Source organism: Peromyscus californicus, unplaced genomic scaffold (genome assembly GCF_007827085.1).
Source record: "Peromyscus californicus insignis strain IS unplaced genomic scaffold, ASM782708v3 Scaffold_8__1_contigs__length_139910024, whole genome shotgun sequence".
Lineage (NCBI taxonomy): Eukaryota > Metazoa > Chordata > Mammalia > Rodentia > Cricetidae > Peromyscus > Peromyscus californicus.
The window spans coordinates 9,185,758-9,198,143 of NW_026294606.1; the positions used below are offsets into that span (position 1 = coordinate 9,185,758).

General features: G+C 50.8%; 1 protein-coding gene across 13 annotated transcripts in view; it reads right to left on the reverse strand.

Moving 5' to 3' along the window:
• The window catches only part of Nsd1 (nuclear receptor binding SET domain protein 1), a 112,191-nt gene extending 103,016 nt beyond the window's left edge, over positions 1–9,175 (reverse strand). Inside the window, exons 1-3 of one of the 13 annotated variants that reach the window (XM_052729473.1) lie at positions 9,049–9,174; positions 6,406–6,519; positions 5,576–5,665 (exon numbers count right to left, since the gene is read on the reverse strand). In XM_052729473.1, the coding sequence (XP_052585433.1) occupies positions 5,576–5,665; positions 6,406–6,435 (120 nt within the window). In that variant the 5' untranslated portion in view covers positions 6,436–6,519; positions 9,049–9,174. The other 12 variants (XM_052729471.1, XM_052729468.1, XM_052729469.1 and 9 more) reach the window with 12 other exon arrangements.
• Between the last annotated feature and the right edge of the window lie 3,211 nt (positions 9,176–12,386).

Here is a 12,386-nt window from a genome sequence, read left to right on the forward strand (position 1 = left end):
CCTTCCACCATGTGGGTCCCAGGAATTGAAGTTATCAGGCTTGGGGGCAAGTGCTTTTCACTGACAACTATATCTTACCAGCCCAAAGTATGAAAAGAACTTTAAAAGCCTTTATAAGGGGCTGGAGAGATGGCTCAGAGGTTAAGAGCACTGACTGCTGTTCTTCCAGAGGTCCTGAGTTCAATTCCCAGCACCCACATGGTGGCTCCCAACCACCTGTAATGAGATCTGGCGCCCTCTTCTGGCCTGCAAGGACACATGCAGACAGAATACTGTATACCTAATAAATAAATAAACCTTAAAAAAAAAAAAGCCTTTATAATTTCATCTAGCAGCAGCTAGATTAGTTATACATATATTATTATATATATAAAATTAATATATTAAGGATACATGAGTATGCACCAACTTATTGGTTCTGCAACAAAATTTCTAAAAATAGAAACTATTTGTAAACTATGGGATCACAAAATGTAAGTAGATAGGCATTGCAGCACATGCCTATAATCTCAGTATCCAAGAGGTGAAAAGGAACATTAGAAATTCAAGGTCATCCTCACTTACTCAGTGAGTTTGAGGTCAGCTGACTGAGTCTTATAGTATAAACTACTCCTGATACTCAGGAGGCAGAGACGGGAGGACAGTGAATTCAAGGCCAAGCCAGGCAATTTAGCAAGAACCCTGTCTCAAAATAAAATGTAAAAAAGGAGCTTATGCAAAGCACCAGCCTACCATGTATGGAAACCTAAACACAATTCCCAACATTAGACACCCCCCCAAACGAAATCTCTGAAGATGAATGTCTCAACAGGTGGTGGGCAAGGCAGGAGGGTTCAGGAGTACAAGACACCTGGGTTGTACTAGTAAAACGGGTATCATTATCGTCACCGCCAGTGCAGCTACCACTAGATAGTTTAGTTTGAAAACAAACAAAATATATTAATATATTTAGCAAAGACAAAATACAAATAGCAGGGGCTTGAGAGATGACTCAGTGGTCAAGAGCACTGGCTGCTCTTCCAGAGGACCTGAATTCAATCCCCAGGAACCACATGGTGGCTCACAACCATCTGTATTAGGATCTGATGCCCCCCCACCTCCCCACTCCCCGGGCATAAAGTCAATAGAGCATTCATATACATAAGATAAATAAATAAACCTTAAAAAAATAGCAAATAAGCATGGGACTGGACAGATGGCTCAGAGTTTGAGAGTACTGGTTGTTCTTCCATAGAACTTGGATTCAATTCCCAGCATCCATATCACAACCCTCGGTAACCTAAGTTGCAAAAGGTCAGATACCCACTTCTAGCCTCCAAGGACAGTGTACACAAGTGGTATATAGATATTCATGAAGGTAAAACACCCATACACATATATCATTTTTTAAAAAAGCACGCATAAACCTATCAGCAAAAATATAAGTTAAAAACAACCACAATGAAGGAGCCAAGAAGATGTAGTAGTATATACTTGTAATCCCAGCACTCCTAAGGCAAAATAGGAGGCAGAGACAGAAGAACTGCCTAGAAACTCATGGGCCAGAGAGCCTGGAGTACAGAGAACAAACAAGAAACCCTGCGTTAACAAAGTGCAAGGAGATAACAAAATCCAGCAAGTTATCCTCTGACCTGCATGTGAGCACTGTGGCATACCCACATGTGAGCATACGCATGCACATCCACAAATAACTAAATTAAATGGTTTTAGGAACACAATGGGGCTATCAAGTAAATAACCCGAGTTCAATCTCCAGGACCCACTTAGTAATGAGATCTGACTCTCACAAATTATCCTCTAACCTCCTTAAGCATGCTTGGTAATAAAAGAGGAAAGTTCAAATCACAAATACTCCCTAGTTTTGTTTTTATGTGGAACCTAGGGCCCCATGTATGGGATACACAGCTACTGAACTATAACTCCAGTTGCTGTTATTTGCTTGGGACTTGGTGTTATGTTTTTTATTTTTGGGGTGTGTGTGTGTGTGTGTGTGTGTGTGTGTGTGTATGAGAGAGAGAGAGAGAGAGAGAGAGAAAGAGAGAGAGAGAGAGAGAGAGAGAGAGAGAGAGAGAGGACAGACAGACAGACATTCTTGCTATGTATCCCAGGCTGCTTTTGAATGTACTATGTAACCCAATCTGACCTAGATCTCACCATACTTGATCCTTCAGAGTGCTGGGATTTACAGGTATGAGTCATTCCACTTTGTTTTTTATTAATTTTTTTTTAAGATTTTTATGTTTATTTACTTTTCTTCATTCTATTTTGTGTACAGGCATTTTGTCTGCATATGTATCTGTCCATCGTATGCATGCAGTGCCTCAGGAAAAGAGGGAGTCAGATCTCCTGGGACTGAAGTTACAGAGGGTCACTATGTGGGTGCTAAGAACCAAACCTAAATCCTCTGAAAGAGCAGCTAATGCTCTTTAACCACTGAGCCATCTCTCAAGATTGAACTTTTTAATTATGTAGGTGTGTAAGACCATGGAGACCAGAGACATCAGACCTCCTTGGATCTGGAGTTAACAGGCAATTAATTGTAAGCTGCCTGATACAGATGCTGGGAATCAAACCTGGGTCCTCTAGATGAGGAGTGGGCACACTTAAATGCTGAGTTGTCAATCTAGCACACAAACCTTTTTTAAACATTTTATTGTATAGCCCTGACTGACCCTGAACTCTCTATGCAGACCAGACTAGCCTGGAACTCAGAGACCCACCAATCTGTGCCGTTGATCGCCAGGATCAAGTGTGTGCAACAACACACAGCATATAAATCTCATTCTGTAACCCAGACTGGCTTCAAAATCAAATCCTGCCTTCAGCCTCCCAAGTGCTGGGATTACTGACATATGTCATGGTATCCAGTTTAATACTACATTTTAATATACGACTATGATATAAGGTGAAAAGATCAGTTTACAATCAGATTTTCTTAAAGTTCCAAAGTCATCTAGAGACAGTTTTCACACAGTGAAGTTGTAGCTAAGTCACTGCAGTAGATGAGCAGTCGTTGTGGCACGTGACTATAATGGCGACAGGGGAAGTTTGAGTTTGAGGCTAGCCTAGGCTGCTCGGAAAGAAAAAACAGGAGCAGAGGTGGTGGTGACACACGCCTTTAACCCCAGCACCTGGGAGGCAGAGGCAGGCGGATCTCTGTGAGTTCCAGGCCAATCTGGCTCCAGGAAGCCAGGGCTACACAGAAAAAAAAAAAAAGGAAAAAAGAAAAGTCAAGTGTGGTAAAGCATCTGGAACTCCACCTTTTGAGAAGTGGAAGCAGGAGGAGCAGAAGTTCAAGGTCATTGTTTGCTATACATAGAGTTCAAGAGCAGTCTAAGTGACATGACATTGTCTGGAAACTACATGCACAGGTAAGGTGACACAGCAGATACAGGAACTGGCCACCAGGCCTGATGACCTGAGCTCAATCCCCAGGACCCACAGAGCGGAAGGCCAGAGCCAACTCCACAAGCTGTCCTATGACCACAGGTGTGCCGCGCCACGTGTATGAGAATGGTGTCAAAACTACATGCCAAATAATGAATATTAATAAAAAAAAGTTTAAAATACAAACAGATCTGTTAAGAGAAAATTAGGAGACTTGTAAATCACTAAGAAAAGCTAGCTGTGCTCAATCCTGACTAAAATGTTCATGTATCATAAAGACCCACATCTTTTTTTGTTTTGGATACTGTAGCTCAGGCTGGCTTCAAACTCAAGGCATTCCTCCTGCCTCTGTTTCTCGAGTGCTAAGAAATAGGCATGAGCCACACATCTGGCTTACTTTCTCTTTTATGACATCTCTTTTTACCACGAGGCTATGAAGACCCACCCAGTGAGACAGTATAGACCAAAGTAATAAGTCACTGCCTGTTCAAACTGTTGAGATTAATCTTTTTTCAATATGTCACCTAGTATGTACAATGTATACAGGTTTCTACTAAGAAAAAGTAAAAAAAATTTCTACGTCTATACAAGTTTGTCAACTACCACGTTAGATGCATAATATTCTCAAAAGGTTAAATGGGGGGGGAAGGGAGTGGTTTTTTGAGACAAAGCCTCACACTTTAGAGCAGGTTGACTTAGAACTCATCCTCCAGAGTGTTAAGATTGTAGATGTGAGCCACTATGCCAGCTCTGTTGCAGTTTTAACAGCACTAGACTCCAGATAGTTGATGAGAACTACAGGTTTACATTTCTATGCCTCTACTCAATCTATCTCTACACTCAAATCTAATTAACGCATTTGTGAAAATAAAGACAAAACTATACACACGTATAATAAATATCAACATGAACCCAAGAAAAGCTGTTTGAGCTGCCAGTAGGTTTTCAAAATAAACTATATACTCTAATATACATCCAGGACAACAGAAATTCAAGACATCCACCACAGCCATTTTTAAGCTAAGAAACCAGAGTATTAACCACAGCTGATATCAATCAACAGAAACAAAGGTGACTGACACACACACACACACCTCTCTCTCTCTCTCTCTCTCTCTCTCTCTCTCTCTCTCTCTCTCTCTCTCTGCAACTTTAGAGATCCACAGAGGAAGGGTTAAATCAACTTTTAATGCCCTGAAAACAATCATCTACACACTACAGAAAAATTCTTATGAAATCTGTTGTATTTTCAGGCATCTGTTGACTACTCGTTGGTGACATTATCAGTGACCATGACAATACAGGGTTAGAGCAGAAACAAAACCAGCATCAAATATGTAAAGCTAAAAGTGATCTTTCAGAAAGCAAGTACTCTTCATTTCAGAAGTGCTGAAACTGGGGCTAAGAGAGGTCAGCTGGTCATAAACTAGTCAGGAAATTCTAAGCTCTAAAAGATAACTTTATCTCCCATCACCCTCCAGCAATACATGACACTAAGAGACTCATGTATTCCTCTCCATTTCTATATGCATGTACATGCTTGCACACAGGACTGATCTATAAATACACTTCAAATTTTAAAACTAGAAAAGCTTATCAAGCCCAACTTGGTGGTGGCAGTTATCAAAGGCTGTAACATTACAAGTAGTTCAGAAAAAATTAACCTAATTTAAATTTTGAGTGCTGGCCAAGAAAGCTTCTCATCTTAGCCAAGTTAAATCTGTGCCCAAAATGCACTTCAACTTGCAGCAAGTCTGGCCCATGAGAAAACAACCCATGCTTTATGCAGCAACAGGACTCCAAGTCACTCAAGGTTGCCCTGATCTGATGGCATCGGCAGACCAAAGCTTTCTGGGTTTTTTGTTGTTGTTTTGTTTGTCTGTGTCTTTAGAGCTCATCAACTGTATACCCACCTGGATCTCCAGAGTACAAACCTGACCCGGTCAGACACCCTAAGAGCTGTTAACACTCAGCCAGACCTCAGTGGAGCAATCTGGATAAACTACAAAGAACCAACTCGCACAACAGAGGTAAGGCTTAAAAATTAAGGTAAAATTTCCCCAAAAACGCTCATTGTTAGCTTCCAGCTATGAACTGGCAACAAAAACAAATTAGTTTAAGCTTCCCTTTAAGTGGCCTGTATATATACATTCAAGTATATATTTAAGTTGTACCAAAAGCTGCTTACAAATGGCAATTCCTGTGAAGTAGATGATGATGACGTTCCAGGTAATTCTAGCATGTTTCCTAATGTACTGGTACTGGAGTCTGGATCATCCTGAAAAGATAAATTTATTGAGTTAAATTGCTCTTCTATGGTAATGTCTGTATCTCCTAGTGAACTGGGGGCTGAGAGGAGGGCTGTTTTTTCATTTCTTCCGTCCACTTCACTTCTTTGTTTATTTTTCTGGTTTTCAGTTTCAGGAGCTAATGGCAAGAATGGCCGTTTGACTGCACCAGGTCTACTCTCTGGTGTGCTGTCTCGTTCACTTCCCATGGCCATCTCTACACCGGTTTCTGATTTAGGCTCAGTATTGCAGGTGGCATTGGTCTGAGTTTCCTCAAAGCTCTCCTCTATACTCTCATCCTCTGTGACTGGCTGTTCTGAGTCCACTTCAGAATCTACATCTGCATCGTCCACACCAGGAGAGTTCTCAGAGTGCAGAAACCCATTCTCGGTCTTCTCTGTTACTCTTAACTGGAGTTCAGGGGAGTTACGACAAGAGGGATCCTGCTCCATAGCAAGTGCTGCCGGACCACCAGGACTCAAGGAAGTGCAAACAACTGGCGACTGAGCTCTTGATTCACTTTTTGCAGGGTCTTGAAAGGATTCTGATCCATCAGCAGACCCACTTAAATACTCTACATTGATCATGGAGGCCAAATCCTGTAGTCTCCGCAGTGGAATGTAACAAGATGGAGAATCTTGTCCATAAGCATTTTGGGATGTTCCACTGGCAGTCGGTAACTGCATAGTACACCCTTTAAGTGGCTCAGAAAAATTGGATTGACCATTACCGAAAGGGCTGTCCTTGTCTTCAGGGGCATCTAAGTTCACTGGATTAGAAAAGGACAGCAGACAATCCCTTCTAGATAGTTCACAAGTCTGATCCATACTGGGCCCGCATCAACCTGGAATCCAAAAGACACAGCAATTAATCTAAGTTAACAGACCATCTGACTCCGCTCTTCAAAATGGCAGCCACTTCTGAAGGCCTAGTGGCCTTTCGGCTGCACTTCCAAGGACGGAAAAAGTTCTCCAGGCTGACGACAGGAAAATGGCCTCAGTGAGTCTCCGCGAACTACATCTTCCTGGAGCTGGGCAAATCCTGCCACATGGAAACAGCCCGTTCCTCTTCCCTGCACTGCAGGCTGGTGGACACTGGGGCTGAACTAAAATTAAAACGCCTTGGCAGTCAAAATCCCCAAATCTCAAACGAGAGCCCTCCTCCTCCTCCTCCCCACGCCCAAGGTCTGGCAGCCAAATCTCTTGAAAGAAAAGGGGCTGCAGGTTTGGGGGACAGCTTCTGCACAAAAAGGGATCCCCCTCCTCCTCCTCAGCAAGCTGGGCGCAGCGGTCACAATAGCGCTGCACCCCGCGCCCAGCCGGCGCCAGAGCCTTTGCAGCTACCGTGCGCAGGCCTCAAGCAAGTTGGCCGAGGCGGGTGTGCCCCGGAGCTCGCCCTCCTGACTGCAAACATACTGGGTTCGCAGCTGCAAGGGCCTAGAGACCGGCACACGGCCGGGAGAGAAACCGAGGCGGCCGGCGAAGCCGAGGCAGGGGAGCAGCAGCTGCTACAAGCTTGACAAACATGGCTGCTGCCGACGCCGACGCCGCCTGCCCGGGCCGCGCTCCTTCCCGCAGCCGCGGCAGCGCCTCCCGGCAGCGCGGGTGGCACTCCTCAACACCCGGCGGCAAGCAAAGTTTGCTGCGGGAGGGCGGCCGCCCCCGCGCCCCCCCCAGCCAGCTACCTGAGGGGAAGCCGAGGCCGAGGTGCGCGCGCCGGGGACGGCCGGCGATGCACGGGCCGCGCTGGCTGGGAGGAAGTTCGCCGCCGCGGCCCGGCCGGCTAGGCCTGAGGCCGGCTGGTGGTGATGGAGGACGGGGAGGGGGCCGCGGCTGCAGCGCCCCCGGCCACCAGCCCTGCTCGGCCACCGGGCCTCCACCGACTCCCTCACCTCACGGCCACCACCATCTTCCCGGCCCGGCTGTCTCCTCCCTCCCGCTCCCGCCCGTCGCCCACCCCTGCGCACTAGTTACCGTGCCCCGCGCCCCCTCCCGGGCCAGCTGGGGGGAGGGGGTGACCCTCATTACACTGGGGCGCGAGCAGAGCGGAGGGCAGAGAGAGGAGCCGCTCGCCGCACCCCCCTCCCCCCCCCCGCGTCTCTCTTCAGGCAAGAAGGCAGCGAACGCGACCTGCCCCGGCCTATTCCGCCGCCGCCGCCTCCTCCTCCTCCTCCTCCTCACACCCCCACCGCGCGCGCGCCCCCGCGGCGGCGGCGGCGGCGGCGCGTGCTCCAGGGGAGCGCCTCGCGCCGGCCCGCGTGCGACGGGAGCCCCGGGTGCGCGCGCGCGCGCCCTCCTCCCCCCCCCTCCCACCCCCCCACCCCCCGCGCGCGCGCGCTCCCGGGCCTCACTCTTCGGGGTTCAGGGCGGGTGAAGTCGGGCTGGCGAGCGAGCGGGCGGCCCAATCAGCGGCGCTGCGGCTGCCGCCCCCTCCCCTCCCCCGGTGCGCCCGCTCAGGGCCGGGGCCTGCGGGCTGGCCCTGCCGCCCGGGCGGGGCCTGAGGCAGGCTCCCTGGGGGCCTCGCGCGCCTCCGGGGAGCGTCGGGGCCCGCGGGCGTCGTGGGTGGCATCGCCAGCCCTTCACCTACCTCGGGGCTCGGCGCCGGCCCCTGGTTGCACACGGCCACCGCACCCTACTCCTCCTGAACCCCAACCCCGCGAGACACCTGGCCTGGCCCGGGCCTGGCCTGCCGGCCCTGCTCAGGCCCGCGTCAGCCCCGGCCTCCATCTTAGGTTACAGCCCGGGCTCCCCATCCACTGGGCACCTGCCCTCGGCCCGCTGCTTTCGACCCGAGGCCAGGGCAACCCCCCTCTCGCTGTAGGGCTCACCTGGGGGCCTGCGATAGGGTCTTCGAGGCCTCAGGCCCCGGGCAGACGTGGCCGCAGGTGAACCCCCTTGCCCAGCCGCACCCCAAACCCACACCACCACCACCACCACCACCACGACAGACCCAGCTGAACAGGAAACAAAATGGAGGCAGCAGCTCGGGTCTGCCTCCCCGAGCCAAGGCTGCACGGCCCTGGGGCTCCCTTCTGCCGCAGGCTCGACGCCCGCGAGGCAGGGGGCTGGCTCCTCCCGGGAGCCTCGGGCAGCCGCCCTAGAGCAGCGCAGGCGGGCCCGGGACTCGGCCCTGCGGTCCCCACGGCCCCTCACCCACCACCCCTTCCCTTCCCCCTTCCCTCACTCCTCTCCCTCCCCGAGCCGCCGGGCCGTGCGGGGTGAGCGGCTCCGGGGAGCTGGGTCGGGTTACCCGCCCGGGCACTGGCCGTAGGTAGCACCGTGGCCTAAGCCCAGGGATGAGGCCGTGAGACCCCCCAGCCCTGAGCCCACGCCCCGCACCCCGACCGGGATGCAGCCTGCGAGCGCGCCCGCACCTCGGCCTGCCGCTCTGCAGCCCCCGCCCAGTGAGGCCGAGTCCCTAGTCCAGACACCGCGGGGACGAAGCTCCTTCGTCACCCTCGGGCCCAGGGGTCTTCGCTGCCCCGGGCGGGGCGAGGGGAGCTCTGGGGGAGGGGTCCACTAATCCCTGCACCGCCTCCCGCGCCTCGTCTGGGTCTGGGCCTGGCACAGCGGCCCGGGCTGCGGGCGCTGGCGGGCTTGGGGAGGTGCGGGCGCGCGGGGCTAGGGGCCGGGAGGGGCAGCGCCTCGCACAGCGGACGCTGCAGTTCTCCGCACCCAGGCAGATGGCCCTCTCGAGCGCGCCTCACCCCTGAGGCCCAGGCATCGGCACCCCTGCGGGACTGCACGGGCACGGCGGACGCTCTCGCAGGTCCGGCCAAGCCTGGAAGACACGAGCCCCCGGCCTAGGGACACTCTACATTGGGATGATGGGAACCTCCGAGCGTGCACTCGGCACCGGGGCCCCGCAGCACCGATCCAGTAGGGCTGTAGCGCGTCCATTCCTCAAAGACAGTGGAAGGGCAGGTCAGGGAACCCGAGCCAGGCCTGATCCCGCAACTCCAGTCCCCTGAGGCTCTTCTCCCTTCCCGCCCGGCTGCTTCCTGGGCTTGCTTCACAGCGAGAAGCTCACCTCAGGCATTACTTGGTCCCTAGAGCGTTAAGCGCATCCTTGTTGTTGAGAGAAAGCCATACTGGACCGCCAAAGAATTTCCGCCTCTTCCAGAAAGCCTTCTGTGATTTGGAGTTCATTTTAAAGCTGAGGGCGCCGCCCTCGATGGCCACGTGACCACCATTCCTCCAGAGGCTTAGTAAATGTGCTTAGTTATTGCCCCAGTAGAGTGTTTACTGGGGGCCCTCTGGTAACTAGACCCCACCGGGGAGAACAGCCACTTTTGGCATTCTCCTGCCTTGTGTCCTCTGCCGGTGGGGTGTCTGTAATGGGTGAGCCAAACTCCATCCTTCCCTGGCCTTCACCTGGTGACTGGATCCAGCAAGCAGCAGCTCAGGATGCTTCTAGCTGTTTGCTGTCCAAGACCCACAATCCATTAAAAAAGGCTCAAAAATAAGCTTTTAGTATAGCTTTAGCAAGTGCTGGAACTCTGCCCCTGCCAAGAGAGCAAGTGAGTTTCCTTAAAGAAAGCACGCCGTGGAACCAAGAGCAATGAGGGTATTGTGACCTCAGAGGTTCCTTCGGTTGAAGATCGAGGTACTCAAGTTTCCAGATGCAAAGGTGACTGGCAGTTTTCCCTGTGCTAGAACTAGCCTGAGAGAAGTTGGGGCATAATTCGGGGCCCTATCCCATGGGGACCACGTTTTGTTCTACTGAGGAGTTGCTCTTGCTAGCTCCATCAGGCAATTCAATAGGAAAGCTCTAACTGGTTTCTTTTTCACAACCAATAGTTTGAGCCGGTCATTTCTAACTGACGGTTACCCCCCAATGCTAATGACTCCAATCAAAGTTCTTCCCAGTGCATAGCCATTTTGATGTACTTGGAACAGCCACTGGATGGCCTTGAAGAAGTCATTTTTCAGCCCCCAGCCTCAGTGTCCTCACCTGTGACCTCCAAGTCACAGGCAACTGGGACACCCCATGACAGGCTAACTATCCACCCTTAGCAATTACAGACAGCGCCTGGTGAATGCTGAAATGTAATTCATTGCTTCCTTCGGCAACCATTTCCTGCATTCTAGGCAATGGACTAGGCTCTGGGGAAGCAAAATATGAGATGTTATACCAGCAATCCTGTTGGCCTCAGGGGGGAATAATGGTTAAATAAAAATACTGAGGTATGGAGAGAGATTAGCTGATCTCTGCACACTACTGCCCTGCAGGAACCCCTCTTCCTGCCTTCCGACCATCCCTACATTCAGGATGACCTAATAACTGACATGGGTAAGACTGGAACCTCAGGGAAAATCAGACTTCCCTGGGTAACACCTAAGGGCCCTCCCTGCCTCTTACAATCAGATTGTCTACCACAGTGACCCAACCAGCATGCTTACTGGAGCTAAGCTGAGTATCTTCTCGGGCTTATATTCTCACAAGGATACTGAATCCTTAAGTGAGGCAGGACTGTTTTCCTATAGGATGGGTTCTGGAGTGTACACCCAGCTCTTCTCTGGCTGGTCACAACTCAAGAACCTATTCTGGGCCTGGATGTCTCATCTAGAAACAGATGAGAATAAATGCTTGCTGGATGTGTGTTATGCATTAGACCCCACCGAGCACTTGGCACACACCTGTTCCGTTAACTCTTTGCTAGTCTGTGAAGAATGAAGGACTCGGAGGTCAAGCCCTTTGTGCAGGATCTCAGAACCATGCTTTCACCGGTGTGGTGAGCTGCCATCCTTGTTCTAGCCTGCACACCCAACAGATGCCGTGAGAAGCCAGGCATGTTGGGCACACAGATGTGCAGGGATTTGAATGTTAGGCAGTGAGGTTACCTTAGCCTCCATTTCCTCCTCTGTAATCCATGGTTATTTTATCATGACTCCTACCCTGATGAGAGGTACCTGCTGGGATTTTTGGGCCAAGCAGCAATCTCTTTTAAAACTGTTCCTTTTGATTCGTTAATTCAGCAAACACTTGTTAAGGATGATCAGAGCCTTGTGGAGAAACAAACCAGCAATGCTAGAAGAGCACCCAGCAGAAGATCTAGAGAGGACTTCGAGGGGGAATTCTGAAGGATGAAAGGAATAGTCAGGGAGGGAGGGAGGGCACAACAGAGATTCCAGCAGAAGAACCCAGAGAAACCATCTGGGGTGAGCTGACCATGACCAGGATCTAGAGCACGGGCCAGGAAGCTGTAGGTGTAAGAGGAGGCTGAAATGAAGATAGGAAAGACCACAGGCCTGATCGTGAAGGGCCTTGGAAGGAGCTGGGGTGCCACGGAAGGATAACGGCATGAGTTTTGCCTGTAGACTAAAAACAGTCCACTATTATCTGAATGCACTAGAAACACACCACAGTCCCGGAAAGGATCCTGCCTCTGGCATGTGCTATCATTGTCATATTCCACAAACAGCAGTATCTTATGCTTATCCAAGACACTCTCATTTAATCCACTGGGATGGGCACTCGTATTATTTCCATCTTTCAGGCATGAAGCATGATATGCACACAGCCAAACTTCCATCCTCTGCCCAGTTCATACTCTTTGTTCTCAATCAGGGTTTGGCACAGACATGGAAGCCTCTGATAATTCATCCCAAATGCAGATAGTGGACACTGTGACCATCCCTTCTGGTGAATCCATGAGTCGCTTCCTTCATGTCTCCACCCAGGAGGTTCTCCAGAGCTAAATTGCGCTCC